This window comes from Oncorhynchus gorbuscha, linkage group LG13 (genome assembly GCF_021184085.1).
Source record: "Oncorhynchus gorbuscha isolate QuinsamMale2020 ecotype Even-year linkage group LG13, OgorEven_v1.0, whole genome shotgun sequence".
NCBI lineage: Eukaryota > Metazoa > Chordata > Actinopteri > Salmoniformes > Salmonidae > Oncorhynchus > Oncorhynchus gorbuscha.
In genome coordinates this window covers 33,040,065-33,058,979 of record NC_060185.1, presented here as the reverse complement: position 1 = coordinate 33,058,979, position 18,915 = coordinate 33,040,065, and the positions used below count along the sequence as shown (strand labels likewise).

The following is an 18,915-nucleotide window of genomic DNA, read 5'->3' as shown; positions in this document are numbered from 1 at the left end:
CTTGTCTATTGTTCACCGTGCTGTGTCTATGTATCGCCCTGTCGTGTCGTGTTTCCCTCAGATGCTGCGTGGTGAGCAGGTGTCTGAGTCTGCTAAGTTCAAGTGCCTTCCCGAGGCAACCTGCAGTTCAAGATCAAGTCTCCAGTCGGTTCTCGTCATTACGAGTGGAAATTGTTTTATTTGATTGTATTTTTACTTTACTGGATTAAAGACTCTGTTTTCGCCAAGTCGCTTTTGGGTCCTCATTCACCTGCATAACAGAAGGATCCGACCAAGAATGGACCCAGCGACTATGGATTCTCTCTACTCTACTCTCGAGTTCCAGGGAGCGATGCTCGGCAGACACGAGCAGGAATTGTCTGCTGCTCGCCATGCCGTGGAGAACCTGGCCGCTCAGGTTTCGGACCTCTCAGGACAGTATCAGAGTCTTCGTCTCGTGTCACCAGCTACTTCCGGTTCTTCCGAGCCTCCGGAACCTAGGGTTAATAACCCACCATGTTATTCTGGGCAGCCCACTGAGTGCCGCTCCTTTCTCACCCAGTGTGATATCGTGTTCTCTCTCCAACCCAACACATACTCAAGAGAGAGAGCTCGGATTGCCTACGTCATATCACTCCTTACTGGTCGCTCGGCAGTGGGGCACAGCTATCTGGGAGGCAAGCGCTGAGTGTACTAACAATTATCTGAACTTTAAAGAGGAGATGATAAGGGTTTTTGATCGCTCAGTTTTTGGGAAAGAAGCTTCCTGGTTCCTGTCTTCCCTATGTCAAGGTAATCGATCCATAACGGATTACTCTATAGAGTTTCGCACTCTTGCTGCCTCCAGTAACTGGAACGAGCAGGCGTTGCTCGCTCGTTTTCTGGAGGGACTCCACGCTAAGGTTAAGGATGAGATTCTCTCTCGGGAGGTTCCATCCAGCGTGGATTCTTTGATTGAACTCGCTATTCGCATTGAACGATGGGTAGATCTTCGTCACCGAGCTCATAGAAGAGAGCTCGCGTTAACTGTATCTCCCCTCTCTCCGACACTACCGTCTTTCCCCACTGACTCAGGTGTTGAGCCCATGCAGCTGGGGGGTATTCGCATCTCGACTAAGGAGAGGGAACGGAGAATCACCAACCGCCTCGGTCTCTATTGCGGTTCCGCTGGTCATTTTGTCATTTCATGTCCAGTTAAAGGCCAGAGCTCATCAGTAAGCGGAGGGCGACTGATAAGCGCTACTAGACGGTCCTCTCCGTCAAGTACATGTACTACTTTACCGGTCCATCTACGCTGGACCGGATCGGCAGCTTCCTGCAGTGCATTAATAGACTCTGGGGCAGAGGGCTGTTTTATGGACGAAGCCTGGGCGCGGGAACATGACATTCCTCTCAGACAGTTAGGGGAGCCCACGGTCATGTTTGCCTTGGATGGTAGTCCTCTCCCCAGTATATTATATGAAACACTACCTTTAACCCTCATTGTATCTGGTAACCATAGTGAGACCATTTCTTTTTTGATTTTTTGTTCACCTTTTACACCTGTTGTTTTGGGTCATCCCTGGCTAGTGTGTCATAATCCTTCTTTTGATTGGTCTAGTAATTCTATCCTTTCCTGGAACGTTTCTTGTCATGTGAAGTGTTTAATGTCTGCTATTTCTCCTGTTTGTTCTGTCCCCTCTTCTCAGGAGGAACCTGGTGATTTGACAGGAGTGCCGGAGGAATATCATGGTCTGCGCACGGTCTTCAGTCGGTCCAGAACCAACTCCCTTCCTCCTCACCGGTCGTATGATTGTTGTTCTGATCTCTTTAAGAAGCGTTTTGCATCCGCTCCTATCCTTGTTGCACCTGACGTCACTAAACAGTTTATTGTTGAGGTTGACGCGTCGGGGGTGGGCGTGGGAGCCATTCTGTCCCAGCGCTCCGATACTGACGATGGGGTCCACCCTTGTGCGTATTTTTCTCATCGCCTGTCACCGTCGGAACGTAACTATGATGTGGCTAACCGCGAACTGCTCGCCATCCGTTTAGCCCTAGGCAAATGGCGACAGTGGTTGGAGGGGGCGACCGTTCCTTTGTCGTTTGGACTGACCAAAGGAACCTTGAGTACATCCGTTCTGCCAAACGACTGAATGCGCGTCATGCTCGTTGGGCGTTGTTTTTCGCTCGTTTCGAGTTCGTTATTTCTTATTGCCCGGGTACTAAGAACACCAAGCCTCATGCTTTATCCCGTCTCTTTAGTTCTTCTGTGGCTTCTACCGATCCCGAGGGGATCCTTCCTGTTGGGCGTGTTGTCGGGTTGACTGTCTGGGGAATTGAGAGACAGGTTAAGCAAGCACTCACGCACACTGCGTCGCCGCGCGCTTGTCCTAGTAACCTTCTTTTCGTTCCTGTTTCTACTCGTCTGGCTGTTCTTCAGTGGGCTCACTCTGCCAAGTTAGCTGGCCATCCCGGCGTTCGGGGTACGCTTGCTTCTATTCGCCAGCGGTTTTGGTGGCCTACTCAGGAGCGTGACACGCACCGTTTCGTGGCTGCGTGTTCGGACTGCGCGCAGAAGAAGTCTGGTAATTTTTTTTTCTGCTTCTGCTCCTGGTCTTGCTGGGTCTCAGTCTGTTCCCTGCCATCGCATCTCTCCTGTTCTTGTTCCTGCCCTTGCTGTGTCTCAGTCTGTCTCTAGTTGTTACTCTCCTGGCCTGTTTGGTCCTGTTTGCTCTAAAGTTTTCAGTTCTCTACCCGTGTCTCATTTTTTTTTTAGAGTAGTACCCTAGTTTCCCTTTTTATCGTTTTCCGTTACGGTCCTGAGGAGAGGAGTTGGGTTCTTTCTCGGGACGTGCTGGACCGTTTGTGATCTATGATTTCCTCCGTTGCCGCCAGTGTTCCTCCTCGAGAGCGCCAGGAGGCGCTCGGTGAGTGGGGGGGTACTGTCATGTTTTGTCATATATTGTCTTGTCATTATGCTTTCCCTTCTGTTCGTTTCCCCCTGCTGGTCTTATTAGGTTCGTTCCCTTTTTCTATCCCTCTCTCTCCCCCTCCCTCTCTCTCCTCTCTCTATCGTTCCGTTCCTGCTCCCAGCTGTTCCTATTCCCCTAATCAATCATTTAGTCTTCCCACACCTGTTCCTTATCTTTTCCCCTGATTAGAGTCCCTATTTCTTCCCTTGTTTTCCGTTCCTGTCCTGTCGGATCCTTGTCTATTGTTCACCGTGCTGTGTCTATGTATCGCCCTGTCGTGTCGTGTTTCCCTCAGATGCTGCGTGGTGAGCAGGTGTCTGAGTCTGCTAAGTTCAAGTGCCTTCCCGAGGCAACCTGCAGTTCAAGATCAAGTCTCCAGTCGGTTCTCGTCATTACGAGTGGAAATTGTTTTATTTGATTGTATTTTTACTTTACTGGATTAAAGACTCTGTTTTCGCCAAGTCGCTTTTGGGTCCTCATTCACCTGCATAACAGTGGCTGTATATATATATATATATATATATACACAACTGTGGCTGTATATATATATACACACACAACTGTGGTGTATATATATATACACACAACTGTGGCTGTATATATATATATATATATATATATATACACACAACTGTGGCTGTATATATATATACACAACTGTGGCTGTATATATATATACACAACTGTGGCTGTATATATATATATACACAACTGTGGCTGTATATATATATACACACAACTGTGGCTGTATATATATATATACACAACTGTGGTGTATATATATATACACACAACTGTGGTGTATATATATATACACACAACTGTGGTGTATATATATATACACACAACTGTGGCTGTATATATATATACACACAACTGTGGCTGTATATATATATATATATACACAACTGTGGCTGTATATATATATACACAACTGTGGCTGTATATATATATATATACACAACTGTGGCTGTATATATATATATATACACAACTGTGGCTGTATATATATATACACACAACTGTGGCTGTATATATATATACACACAACTGTGGTGTATATATATATACACACAACTGTGGCTGTATATATTATAACATGGCCTTGGGTGTGTTTTCTGACTGACTATCTGCAGTACATCACTCCAATGTTTCACCAGGAACCAGGACTAACATTTACATTTTGTTTCCTGGGCCATTCAAATGTGAGAACCTAAGTGCTCGGGATTGAACTCAGGATGGTCTTGGCTTGGAGGCATTTGTTGTTGTGAGTGTGTATTTTGAGAGCCCTCTCAAGTCAAGCAGGGAGAATGACTTCATAGTCTCTGGTCTAGTGTGTGTGTGTGTTGTGTTCCCTCCATGAGTGCGTGCGAGCGTGGAGGAGCAGAGCGGCTGGCATTAAGATGGTATCAGAGTGCCAGCGGTGGCAGATCTGTGGCTGAAGAAAACAAACCAGACCAGTCTCACTCATCAGTCTCTCCCTCTTACAGTATATTTTCTCTATCCATTCTCCATTTCCTCCTTTTCTTTCTCAGCCTCAGTGACACAAACACAGCGCTCACACACACATAGCTAGTAACGAGGGTAAAGTCAGTGAGGAACTGGGTCACCTACTCTATCCTGTCGAGGGTCACTTCAGGTTGTTGGTAAAAGTAATCCAATGGCCAAGTGCTGGCCATTTCACGCTTGGAACTGTCTATTAATGGTGTGGTGAATTTACACTTAAGAGAGGGGAATGTAGCCTTAAAATAATATACATAACTATATCATATTGTATTTGTCACATGCACTGAATACAACAGGTATCACAGGTACCTTACCGTGTGACCATGAAATGTTGATTTACAATCCCTTAACCAACAATGCAGTTCAAGAAAGAGATTAGTTTATTTAGTAAATATTTTCTTAAGTGAAAAATTAAATAACAAGTAACACAAAATTAAATAAAAAGTAACAAAATAACAACAACGAGGCTATATACAGGGGGTACTGGTACAGAGTCAATGTGCGGAGGTACAGGTTAGTCAAGGTCATTTGTACATGTAGGTAGGGGTAAAGTGATTATGCATAGATAAACAAACAGCGAGCAGCAGCAGTGTACAAACAAAGGGGGGGGGTCAATGTAAATAGTCCGGGGTGCAATTTTATTGTTTGGCAGTCTTATGGCTTGGGGGTAGAAGCTGTAAAGAAGTCTTTTGAACCGAGACTTGGCGCTCCGGTACTTCTTGTTGTGCGGTAGCAGAGAGAACAGGGATGGCAGGAAGCTTGGCCACAGTGATGTACTGGGCAGAAGGCATTACCCTCTGTAGCGCCTAACGGTCAGATCCTGAGCAGTTGCCATACCAAGCGCTGATGCAACCGGTCAGGATACTCTCGATGGTGCAGCTGTAGAACCCTTTGAGGATCTGGGGACCCATGCCAAATCTTTTCAGTCTCCAGAGGGGGAAAAGGCATTTTTGTGCACTCTTCACAACTTTCTTGGTGTTTTTGGACCATGATAGTTTGTTGTAGATGATGTGGACATCAAGGAAATTTAATCTCTCGACCCGCCCCACTACAGCCCTGATGTTAATGGGGGACTGTTCGACCCTGCTTTTCCTGTTCTCCACAGTCAGCTCCTTTGTCTTGCTCACATTGAGGGAGAGGTGGTTGTCCTTGCACCACACTGCCAGGTCTCTGACCTCCTCCCTATAGGATGTCTCATCGTTGTCGGTGATCAGGCCACCACCGTTGTGTTGTCAGCAAACTTAATAATGATGTTGAAGTCGTCCTTGGCCACACAGTCATGGGTGAACAGGGAGTACAGGAGGGGACTAAGCACGCACCCCTGAGGGGCCCCCGTGTTGAGGATCAGCGTGGCAGATGTGCTGTTGCCTACCCTTACCACCTGGGGGCAGCTTGTCAAGAAGTCCAGAATCCAGTTGCAGAGGGAGGAGTTTAGTCACAGGGTCCTTAGCTTAGTGATGAGCTTTGTAGGCACTATGGTGTTGAATGCTGAGCTGTAGTCAATGAACAGCATTCTCACATAGGTGTTCCTTTTGTCCTGTTGGGAAAGGGCAGTGTGACGATGGTATTGATGTGAGCCATGACCAGCCTTTCAAAGCACTTCATGGCTACCGACATGAGTGCTAAGGGGCGGTAGTAATTTAGGCAGGTTACTGTTAGTCCTTGTGCCCAAGAAATCATGGTGGTCTGCTTGAAACATGTAGGTATAACAGAGTCGGTCAGGGAGAGGTTGAAAATGTAAAGTGAAGACACTTGCCAGTTGGTCCACCATGCTCAGAGTACACGTCCTGGTAATCCTTCTGGCCCCGCAGCCTTGTTAATGTTGACCTGTTTAAAAGGTCTTGCTCACATCAGCTACGGAGAGCGAGATCACACAGCTGTCCAGAACAGCTGGTGCTTCAGTGTTGCTTGCCTCGAAAGCGAGCATGAAAGGCATTTAGCCTGTCTGGTGGGCTCGCGTCACTGGGCAGCTCGTGGCTGGGTTTCCCTTTGCAGTCCATGGCTAGGCCACTCCAGGACCTTAAAGTGCTTCTTCTCGAGCCACTCCTTTGTTGCCTTGCCTGTGTGTTTTGGGTCATTGTCATGCTGGAATATCGATCTATTTTCAATGCCCTGGCTGAGGGAAGGAGGTTCTCACCCAAGATTTGACGTCCATCGTCCCTTTTATGCGGTGACGTTGTCCTGTCCCCTTAGCAGAAAAACACCCCCAAAGCATAATGTTTCCACCTCCATGTTTGACGGTGGGGATGGTGTTCTTGGGGTCATAGGCAGCATTCCTCCTCCTCCAAACACAGCGAGTTGAGTTGATGCCAAAGAGCTCCATTTTGGTGTCATCTGACCACAACACTTTCACCCAGTTGTCCTGTGAACCATTCAGATGTTCATTGGCAAACTTTAGACAGGCATGTATATGTGCTTTCTTGAGCAGGGGGAACTTGCGGGCGCTGCAGGATTTCAGTCCTTCACGGCGTAGTGTGTTACCAATTATTTTCTTGGTGACTATGGTCCCAGCTGCCTTGAGATCATTGACAAGATCCTTCCGTGTAGTTCTGGGCTGATTCCTCACCATTCACATGATCATTGCAACTCCACGAGATGAGATCTTGCATGGAGCCCCAGGCCGAGGGATATTCTTTGTTTCTTCCATTTGCGAATAATCGCACCAACTGTTGTCACCTTCTCACCAAGCTGCTTGGCGATTGTCTCGTAGCCCATTCCAGCCTTGTGTAGGTCTACAATCTTGTCCCTGACATCCTTGGAGAGCTCTTTGGTCCTGGCCATGGTGGAGAGTTTGGAATCTGATTGATTGCTTCTGTGAACAGGTGTCTTTTATACAGGTAACAAACTGAGATTAGGAGCACACTCTTAAAGGGAGTGCTCCTAATCTCAGCTCGTTACCTGTATAAAAGACACCTGGGAGCCAAAAATGTTTCTGATTGAGAGGGGGTCAAATACTTATTTCCCTCTTTAAAATGCAAATCAATTTATAAAATTTTTGACATGTGTTTTTCTGGATTTGTTGTTGTTGTTATTTTGTCTCTCACTGTTCAAATAAACCTACCATTAAAATTATAGATTGATAATTTCTTTGTCAGTGGGCAAACGTACAAAATCCCTCACTATATGTACATAATTACCTCAATTACCTCATACCCCTGCACATTGACTTGGAACTGGTACTCCCTGTATATAGCCATGCTATTTTTACTCATTGTTATTCACTATTTATTTATTCCTCATGTCACTTTTTATATTTTATCTTTAACTCTTTATCGTTGGAAAACGGACCTGTAAGTAAACATTTCACTGTTAGTCTACACCTGTTGTTTGTGAAGCATGTGACAAATAAAATGTACAAATTTGTATTGGTTTGGAAAGTGGACCAGTCAGTGCGTTATGGCTTGGTGCTGACTGGTCTCTGGAGCTGAAGGCAGCACTGGCAGCTGGAGGGGTGTCTGCGGCCTGTGTGTGTGTGTGTCATCAGCTGAGCTCATCAGTGACACAAGCCTTTCATGCATCACCAAGTCACGACCTTCACACGGATGGGCAAGCCCAGCACTGACAGAGACAATGGATCGGACGCCCACTGCTCACTTTAAAAGGGCACTAGTTGGTGATGACAGCAAGGAGTGGAATAACTAGCTACTGTAGTCCCAGACAATGGAAGTCCCCTAACTACTCTGTCCATTCCTGGCTACCGGCTGCTGTGTTTCCTCCCGCTGTGCCCTGCCGCCCCGCCCTGGCTTTCACTGATGCCTTTGTTTTCACAAGGCTACTGCTCATATCGGGGGCAGCTGGATGCCTGAAAAGGAAAATGAGGGTCCTTTCCCTCCCTCCCTGCATGTGTGTGTCCTTCCCGGCCCCCACCCCACCAATTACCCAGTGTGCTGAGAAATACACTCCCACATAGTGGCCCTCCAATGAGCTGATGTCTGTCGTCTGCCTGTTGTTCCTGAGCAGAGGGCCGGCCACCACCTCTGCAAAGGGCTTGGGCCCCCAGGGGAACTCCAGGCCTGAGAGGGGGGGGGGGGAGAAAAGGACAGAGATGAAGAGGGGGTGAGGGAATGAGGGAGAATTAGGGTGGGAGGGAGGTTTTGGTGTTGGGGAGAAAGGATAGAGAGACAAGGGTCTGATTAGTGAACAGAGGAGAGAGCTTTTTCTGTGTGTGAGAAACTCCCCATTCAAAACCAGAGCACTCTCTCCATCCCCCTGGCACAGCTATTAGATATTAAATACATGCACATGTGCCCAGCATTTGTCATACAAACGTCTAATCTCAGTGTGCCTCCTACTCACAAGCTCTTTTGTAATCCATGTCATCTGTGTTTGGAAATGGGACCGCACAACAGATGCAAAATTAGATTTGAATGATTATTGAAAGCCATGCTTTTCAATTTCCCATACAGGGACAGGGAGCGCTGCCAGCCTTACTCCCTCTCGTTTCTTTTTCAAGGTGTCTTCATTGTTAGTGTCAAGCACTAGAGATGCATTTGGTAGGACCAAATAATAAGATGCAATCATAAAGGTTCCTTTATGTTGGCTTCCCTCTATAGACCTTCATTAGACAGGGCTGTAAAGGTTCCTTTATGTGGGCTTCCCTCTATAGGCCTTCATTAGACAGGGCTGTAAAGGTTCCTTTATGTGGGCTTCCCTCTATAGGCCTTCATTAGACAGGGCTGTAAATGTTCCTTTATGTGGGCTTCCCTCTATAGGCCTTCATTAGACAGGGCTGTAAATGTTCCTTTATGTGGGCTTCCCTCTATAGGCCTTCATTAGACAGGGCTGTAAAGGTTCCTTTATGTGGGCTTCCCTCTATAGGCCTTCATTAGACAGGGCTGTAAAGGTTCCTTTATGTGGGCTTCCCTCTATAGGACTTCATTAGACAGCGCTGTAAAGGTTCCTTTATGTGGGCTTCCCTCTATAGGCCTTCATTAGACAGCGCTGTAAAGGTTCCTTTATGTGGGCTTCCCTCTATAGGCCTTCATTAGACAGGGCTGTAAATGTTCCTTTATGTGGGCTTCCCTCTATAGGCCTTCATTAGACAGGGCTGTAAAGGTTCCTTTATGTGGGCTTCCCTCTATAGGCCTTCATTAGACAGGGCTGTAAATGTTCCTTTATGTGGGCTTCCCTCTATAGCCCTTCATTAGACAGGGCTGTAAAGGTTCCTTTATGTGGGCTTCCCTCTACAGGCCTTCATTAGACAGGGCTGTAAAGGTTCCTTTATGTGGGCTTCCCTCTATAGGCCTTCATTAGAGAGCGCTGTAAAGGTTCCTTTATGTGGGCTTCCCTCTATAGGCCTTCATTAGACAGGGCTGACACATCCCCACTGCCTCTGCCGCTGTAGCCTTTTATTGTTGTCCCCATTCACACTGTAAAAATGCACTCCTTCCTGGTGCTGCAGGCAACTCCTCCTCCACTCCGCCACTCAAGACAGCTAGGCCCTTTCACAATGCTGAAAGAGGGTTCTGAATTCTCAACCCCCCCCCCCACCTCAAACTCTTACTACCCCGCCTGTAACCCCAGTCTCCCTTCCTCTCTACAACACAAACACACCCCTTTTCTGCTTCCGCTACCCTCTAACAACTGAAAGAGGAGGGGATGGATGAATCTCTTCTTTACCACATCTAGTTGGTGTTAATGAATCATGGGAATGATAGAGTGTGCAGTCTACTGTGGGTTGGGATGGAGACTGGGATTCATTAAGCAGACAGACAGAGGATCTGTCATACAGTTCAGCTCGTGAAATCCATTCCCCTGCACCACGTGTTCTACTGCCACCATGCCTACTCTCTCCACTCTCCCTCACAATTCAATTCAATTCAAGTGAATTATTGGCATGGGAAGCATATGTTAAATTTGCCAAAGCAAGTGAAGTAGATAATAAACAAAAGTGAAATAAACAAAAATGTACAGTAAACATTACACTCGCAGAAGTTCCAAAAGAATAAAGACATTTCAAATGTCATATTACATCTACAGTGGGGCAAAAAAGTAGTTAGTCAGCCACCAATTGTGCAAGTTCTCCCACTTAAAAAGATGAGAGAGGGCTGTAATTTTCATCATATGTACACTTCAACTATGACAGGCAAAATGATGACAGACATTGTAGGATTTTTAATGAATTTATTTGCAAATTATGGTGGAAAATAAGTATTTGGTTACCTACAAACAAGCAAGACTTCTGGCTCTCACAGACCTGTAACTTCTTCTTTAAGAGGCTCCTCTGTCCTCCACTCGTTACCTGTATTAATGGCACCTGTTTGAACTTGTTATCAGTATAAAAGACACCTGTCCACAACCTGCCAAGACCAAAGAGCTGTCAGAAACAAAATTGTAGACCTGCACCAGGCTGGGAAGACTGAATCTGCAATATGTAAGCAGCTTGGTTTGATGAAATCAACTGTGGGAACAATTATTAGGAAATGGAAGACATACAAGACCACTGATAATCTCCCTCGATCTGGGGCTCCACGCAAGATCTCACCCCGTGGGGTCAAAATGATCACAAGAACGGTGAGCAAAAATCCCAGAACCACACGGGGGGACCTAGTGAATGACCCGCAGAGAGCTGGGACCAAAGTAACAAAGCCTACCATCAGTAACACACTACGCCGCCAGGGACTCAAATCCTGCAGTGCCAGATGTGTCCCCTTGCTTAAGCCAGTACATGTCCAGGCCCATCTGAAGTTTGCTAGAGAACATTTGGATGATCCAGAAGAAGATTGGGAGAATGTCATATGGTCAGATGAAACCAAAATATAACTTTTTGGTAAAAACTCAACTCGTTGTGTTTGGAGGACAAAGAAGGCTGAGTTGCATCCAAAGAACTCCATACCTACTGTGAAGCATGGGGGTGGAAACATCATGCTTTAGGGCTGTTTTTCTGCAAAGGGACCAGGACGACTGATCTGTGTAAAGGAAAGAATGAATGGGGCCATGTATCGTGAGATTTTGAGTGAAAACCTCCTTCCATCAGCCAGGGCATTGAAGATGAAATGTGGCTGGGTGTTTCAGCATGACAATGATCCCAAACACGCCGCCCGGGCATGAAGGAGTGGCTTTGTAAGAAGAATTTCAAGGTCCTGGAGTGACCAAGCCAGTCTCCAGATCTCAACCCCATAGAAAATCTTTGGAGGGAGTTGAAAGTCTGTGTTGCCCAGCAACAGCCCCAAAACATCACTGCTCTAGAGGAGATCTGCATGGAGGAATGGGCCAAAATACCAGCAACAGTGTGTGAAAACCTTGTGGAGACTTACAGAAAACGTTTGACCTCTGTCATTGCCAACAAAGGGTATATAACAATGTATTGAGAAACTTTTGTTATTGACCAAATACTTATTTTCCACCATAATTTGCAAATAAATTCATAAAAAATCCTACAATGTGATTTTCTGGATGTTTTTTCTCATTTTGTTTGTCATGGGTGAAGTGTACCTATTATAGGTCTGCAGATGTGGGAATAAGAAAAGGCACTTTATAATATTCATGCAATACCAGAACAGGACACAAATTGAGAAATATGGCCCGCTCTCCAACTGGTGAAGGATATGGCACAGAAACTTCGCAATATGAAATTCAGAGGAGGCATTTTTCATGTAATAAACTGTATGCTTGTTTGCGCGTGTGTGTGTCTGTGTTCCGGCGCAGTCCCCATTTTTGAGGCTCAGTCTGACTGAGGAGACTTACCTTTGGGGTCGTCTCTCACCACCAGTAGTCCGTTCCGACACACCACCTTCCCTGTGGCTGCATCCACAAACACCAGTGAGGGAATACTGGTCACCTTGTACTTGTTCCACAGCTTCATCTGGACAGACAGAGGAGAGAAATGGGAAATATGCAGTTAGAATAAGACACCTATGCTCTGGTTAATCGTCCGAGCAACAGGAAGAGAAAAATCAAACCAATAAAAAGAAAAGTAATTGAATGTCGTACATCTTTACTATAGTTGTTTTCCATCTAGTTTATAAGATCTGTTGATGAATAATTATTTATCAGACATCAATTGATATCCATATGTTTCTAGGACAACATCCATTTTCACTATAATTACACCAAAAGTGCAGATGTACCAGTATCTATTACAGAGGCAAGCCGTTTCTCTGAAGTATAAAGGGACTACAAAATGAGCCAGGTTGAATAAAACAGCAGCAGAGACGCAGCCTGCGGTAAATTAGATGAAGGCTAGAATCACACTAACTAGCTAACTTTAAAGTAACTGGCATTCACAAGGAGCGTTTCGCCCCTGCTGTGATGTCATGAATCAAATCAAATTTTATTGATCACATACACATGGTTAGCAGATGTTAATGCAAGTGTAGTGAAATGCTTGTGCTTCTAGTTCTGACAGTGCAGCAATATCTAACAATTTAACAACAACTACTTAACACACACAATCTTAAGTAAAGGGATGGAATAAGAATATGTACATATAAATATATGGATGAGTGATGAGCGAGCAGCATAGGCAAGATGCAATAGATGGTATAGAATGCAGTATATACATATGAGATGAGTAATGAAAGATATGTAAACATTATTAAAGTGGCATTATTAAAGTTACTGATCCATTTATTAAAGTGGCCGATGATTTTGAGTCTGAATGTAGGCAGTCTGATGGCCTCAGAAGCTGTTTTTCAGTCTCTCGGTCCCAGCTTTGATATACAGTGGGGAGAACAAGTATTTGATAACCTGAAAAATCGGCAGTGTTTCCTACTTACAAAGCATGTAGAGGTCTGTATTTTTTTATCATAGGTACACTTCAACTGTGAGAGACGGAATCTAAAACAAACAAAAAAATCATTCAATGTCATTTTCTGGATTTAAGTAAATAATTTGACATAAGTATTTGATACATCAGAAAAGCAGAACTTAATATTTGGTACAGAAACCTTTGTTTGCAATTACAGAGATCATACGTTTCCTGTAGTTCTTGACCAGGTTTGCACATATTGCAGCAGGGATTTTGGCCCACTCCTCGCTGGGCAATACGGACTTTCAGCTCCCTCCAAAGATTTTCTACTGGGTTCAGGTCTGGAGACTGGCTAGGCCACTCCAGGACTTTGAGATGCTACTCCTTAGTTGCCCTGTCTGTGTGTTTCGGGTCGTTGTCATGCTGGAAGACCCAGCCACGACCCATCTTCAATGCTCTTACTGAGGGAAGGAGGTTGTTGGCCATGATCTCGCGATACATGGCCCCATCCATCCTCCCCTCAATACGGTGCAGTCGTCCAATCCCTTTTGCAGAAAAGCATCCCCAAAGAATGATGTTTCCACCTCCATGCTTCACGGTTGGGATGGTGTTCTTGGGGTTGTACTCATCCTTCTTCTTCCTCCAAACACAGAGGGTGGAGTTTAGACCAAAAAACGATATTTTTGTCTTATCAGACCACAAGACCTTCTCCCATTCCTCCTCTGGATCATCCAGATGGTCATTGGCAAACTTCAGATGGGCCTGGACATGCGCTGGCTTGAGCAGGGGGACCTTGCGTGCGCTGCAGGATTTTAATCCATGACGGCGTAGTTACTAATAGTTTTCTTTGAGACTGTGGTCCCAGCTCTCTTCAGGTCATTCCCTCAGATTCCTCATGATCATTGATGCCCCATGAGGTGAGATCTTGCATGGAGCCCCAGACCAAGGGTGATTGACCATCATCCTGAACTTCTTCCATTTTCTAATAATTGCGCCAACAGTTGTTGCCTTCTCACCAAGCTGCTTGCCTATTGTCCTGTAGCCCATCCCAGCCTTGTGCAGGTCTACAATTTTATCCCTGATGCCCATACACAGCTCTCTAGTCTTGGCCATTGTGGAGAGGTTTGAGTCTGTTTGATTGAGTGTGTGGACAGGTGTCTTTTATACAGGCAACGAGTTCAAACAGGTGCAGTTAATACAGGTAATGAGTGGAGAACAGGTGGGCTTCTTAAAGATAAACTAACAGGTCTGTGAGAGCCGGAATTCTTATTGGTTGGTAGGTGATCAAATACTTATGTCATGCAATAAAATGTGAATTAATTACTTAAAAATGATCATCTCCTTTGTTTTGTTGACGTTGAGTGAGGTTTTTTCCTGAAACCACACTCCGAGTGCCCCTGAGTGATCTCCCTGTAAGCGGTCTCGTCGTTGTTGATATTAAAGCCCACTTCTGTTGTGTCATCTGCAAACTTGCTGCCTGAGTTGGAGGTGTGCATGGCTGCGCAGTAATGGGTGAACAGGGAGTACAGGAGGGGGCTGAGCACGCACCCTTGTGGGGCCCCAGTGTTGAGGATCAGTGAAGTGGAGAGGTTTCCCACATTCACTAATAAGAGCAACACAACGTAAAAAGAGCAGAAAAATCCACACTTGATAAAAACCTTTTGTCACCAACTCTGCACTATACCCCATAGAAATACAAATCACTTAATGTAGCCTTTCTTCGAGTGAGGAAAAAACTGTAAATGATTCTGTCTATTCAATAAAGTATGTGAAGCAAGCATACCTCCACAGGAATTAACATTAATTATACTGGACAAAAATATAAACACAGCATGCAACAATTTAAGATTTTACTGAGTTACAGTTCATATCAGTCAATTGAAATTAATTAAATTAGTCCCTAATCTATGGATTTCCCCTTATTGGGAATACAAATATATAACAGCTGGTGCACGATATCTAAGGAGGTCTCGAGCTATTGCTCGCCTGAGGTAGAGTATCTCATGATAAACTGTAGACCACACTACCTACCTGGAGAGTTTTGTATTTGTATTGTTCATAGCTGTTTACAAACCACCACAGTCAGAGGCTGGCACTAAGACAGCACTGAATGAGCTGTATTCCGCCATAAGAAAACGCCCACCCAGAGGTGGCACTTCTGGGTCTTTAATGCAGGGAAACTTAAATCCGTTTTACCAAATTTCTATCAGCATGTTAAATATGCAACCAGAGTAAAAATAACTCTGGACCACCTTTACTCCACACACAGAGACGCATACAAAGCACCAGTGACTAGATCAATAAAAAAGTGATCAGATGAAGTAGATGCTAAGCTACAGGACTGTTTTGCTAGCACAGACTGGAATATGTTCCAGGATTCCTCCGATGCCATTGAGGAGTACACCACATCAGTCATTGGCTTCATCAATAAGTGCATCGAGGACGTCGTCCCCACATTGACCGTACGTACATACCACAACCAGAAGCCCTGGATAATAGGCAACATCCGCACTGAGCTAAAGGCTAGAGCTGCCGCTTTCAAGGAGAGGGACACTAACCCGGAAGCTCATAAGAAATCTCGCTATGCCCTCCGACGAACCATCAAACAGGAAAAGCATCATTACAGGACTAAGATTGAATTGCACTACACCGGCTCTGATGCCAGCCGAGTGTGGCAGGGCTCGCAAACCATCAGACTACAAAGGGAAGCACAGCCGACAGCTGCCCAGTGACACGAGCCTACCAGACGAGATAAACAAATTCTATGCTAGCTTTGAGGCAAATAACACTGAAACATGCATGAGAGCATCAGCTGTTCTGGAAGACTGTGTGATCACGCTCTCTGCAGTCGTGTAAGACCTTTAAACAGGTCAACATTCACAAGGCCGCAGGGCCAGATTAATTACCAGGACGTGTACTGCGAGCATGCGCTGACCAACTGACAAGTGTCTTCAATTACATTTTCAACCTCTCCCTGTCCGAGTCTATAATACCAACATGTTTCAAGCAAACCACCGTAGCGCCTGTGCCCAAGAACACTAAGGTAACCTGCTTAAATGACTACCGACCCATAGCACTCACGTCTGTAACCATGAAGTCCTTCGAAAGGCTGGTCATAGCTCACAACACCATTATCAACACCCAAAAACCCTGGACCCACTCCGATTTGCATACAGCCCCAACATATCCACAGATGATGTAATCTCCATTACACTCCACACTGCCCTTTCCCACCTGGACAAAAGGAACACCTGTGAGATCGCTATTCATTGACTACAGCTCAGCATTCAACACCATAGTGCCCTCAAAGATCATCATTAAGCTAAGGACCCTGTGACTAAACACCTCCCTCTGCAACTGGATCCTGGACTTCCGGAGAGGCCGCCCCCAGGTGATAAGGGTAGGTAACAACACATCTGCCATGCTCATCCTCAACATAGGGGCCCCTCAGGGGTGCGTGCCCAGTCTGCTCCTGTACTCCCTGTTCACTCATGACTGCAAGGCCAAGCACAACTCCAACTCCATCATTAAGTTTGCAGATGACAACATTGGTAGGCCTGATCACCAACTAGACAGCCTATAGGGAGGTCAGAGCCCTGGCCATGTGGTGCCAGGACAACAACCTCTTCCTCAACGTGATCAAGACAAAAGGAGATGATTGTGGACTACAGGAAAAGGAGGACCGAGCACACCCTCATTCTCGTCGATGGGGCTGCAGTGGAGAAGGTTGAGAGCTTCAAGTTCCTTGGTGTTCACATCACCAACAAACTATTACAGTCAAAGCACACCAAGACAGTCGTGAAGATGGCATGGCAAAACCTATTTCCCCTCTGGGGACTGAAAAGATTTGGCATGGGTCCTCAGATCCTCAAAGGGTTCTACAGCTGCACCATTGAGAGCATCCTTACTGGTTGCATCACGGCCAGGTATGGCAACTGCTCGTCCTCCGACCCCGAGGCACTACAGAGGGTAGTGCGAACGGGCCAGTACATCACTGGGGCCAAGCTTCCTGCCATCCAGGACCTCTATACCAGGCGGTGTCAGAGGAAGGCCCTAAAAATGTTCAAAGACTCCAGCCACCCTAGTCATAGACTGTTCTCTCCGCTACCGCACGGCAAACGGTACTGGAGCACCATGTCTTGGTCCAAGAGACTTCTAAATAACTTCTACACCTAAGCCATAAGACTCCTGAACAACTAATCAAATGCTATGCAGATTATTTGCATTGCCCCCCCCCATCTTTTACACCGCTGCTACTCTCGGTTGTTATCATCTATGCATACTCTACCTACATGTACATTTTGCCTCAACTAACCGGTGCCCCCGCATGTTGACTCTGTACTGGTACCCTCCTGTATATAGTCTTGCTATTGTTATTTTACTGCTGCTCTTTAATTACTTGTTTATTTTATTTCTTATTCTTATCCGTATTTTTTAACTGCATTGTTGGTTAGGGGCTCGTAAGTAAGCATTTCACTGTAAGGTTGTATTCGGCGCATGTGACTAATACTATTTGATATATGCATCTGTTGGTCACAGATACCTTAACAAAAAAGTAGTGGTGTGGGTTAGAAAACCAGTCAGTATATGGTATGACCACCATTCGCTCATGCAGCGGGACATCTCCTTTGCATATAATTGATCAGGCTGTATGAAGTTGCTGAATATGGTTGTTTAATCAGCTTCTTGATATGCCACATCTGTCAGGTGGATGGATTATTCGGCAAAGGAGAAATGCTCACAACCAGGGATGTAAACTAATTTGTGTAAAACATTTTAGAGAAATACGTTTTTTGTGCATATGGAAAATGTCCGGGATCTTTTATTTCAGCTCATGAAACATGGGGCCAACACTTTACATGTTGCGTTTATATTATTGTTCAGTATATAAGGACTGTTGTGACTGTATATTGTGACTTGATATGAATATAAAACAGACCGCATAAAATTGGAAACAGACTCTTTATGACCGCAAATGCGTGTTTGAAACTGGGACTATTTATAGGTGTATATGTTCGGTGTAGTCTGACGACAGAGAGCGCATCAAGAAACTCACACAGTGGAAACTCACTTTCCATATCAGAGGGAAGAAGATGGGCGTTGCTTGAAATGACTAGCTCCTGAAGAATAGCCCTGAGAGTCAGAGGTCAATTTCCTGAGAGTTGTCTGAGAAGCATAAACATATTGATGTTTGAAAGTCTGATAGCAAGTCTGAGCCAGAATTGTACCAGTGACCTTGAGATAGCCAAGCCAATACACCAAGGACTGCACCAGTCCAGACAATTTGGTATAGGCACATAGTACCATATAATGATTTTAGCACTGTGGTCTCTAGTAATTTCAGTGAAAGGGAGAGATAGATGTAGGAGTGGGGCCTGTCTGCAGTCTGTCTCAGTGGGGGAAGCCTCCAGTTGGGTTCAGTTACAGTTCTGCTCCAGTCCAGGCCTGGCTGATGAAAAACTTTTCTTTCTAATAAAAACAATGACTTCACTTCGGGAGCCAAGTTAGCGTTCTGATGTGCAGACGGATTCAGGGAGTTTCAGGCTGCTCAGAGAGATTGGCATTTTACAGGGTATGGGTTCCCTCGACAGGGACTGTACAGGGAGGGACCTCCTCTCTACTGTGGAACTGGAAGAGGAGTGTTCAACCCCCACCAGGTCCTCTATGAGCAGGCATCGTCCCTCCATACTGTAGTACCCCTCATGACAGGGCCTCCCACAATCAGAAGTTCCACCACAGGTTGCATGGTGCATTCTCTCGCTCTTGGTCCTCTGGAAACTCCATCTGCCC

The 18,915-nt window shown here is 45.6% G+C and overlaps 1 protein-coding gene across 1 annotated transcript in view; it reads right to left on the bottom strand.

Annotated features, from left to right (window-relative positions):
* The window catches only part of LOC123992737 (nucleoredoxin), an 85,301-nt gene that overhangs the window by 12,805 nt on the left and 53,581 nt on the right, over positions 1-18,915 (bottom strand). Inside the window, exons 2-3 of the mRNA XM_046294204.1 lie at positions 12,123-12,240; positions 8,316-8,449 (exon numbers count right to left, since the gene is read on the bottom strand). Coding sequence (XP_046150160.1) covers positions 8,316-8,449; positions 12,123-12,240 — 252 coding nt within the window. The remainder of the gene's footprint in view (positions 1-8,315; positions 8,450-12,122; positions 12,241-18,915) is intronic.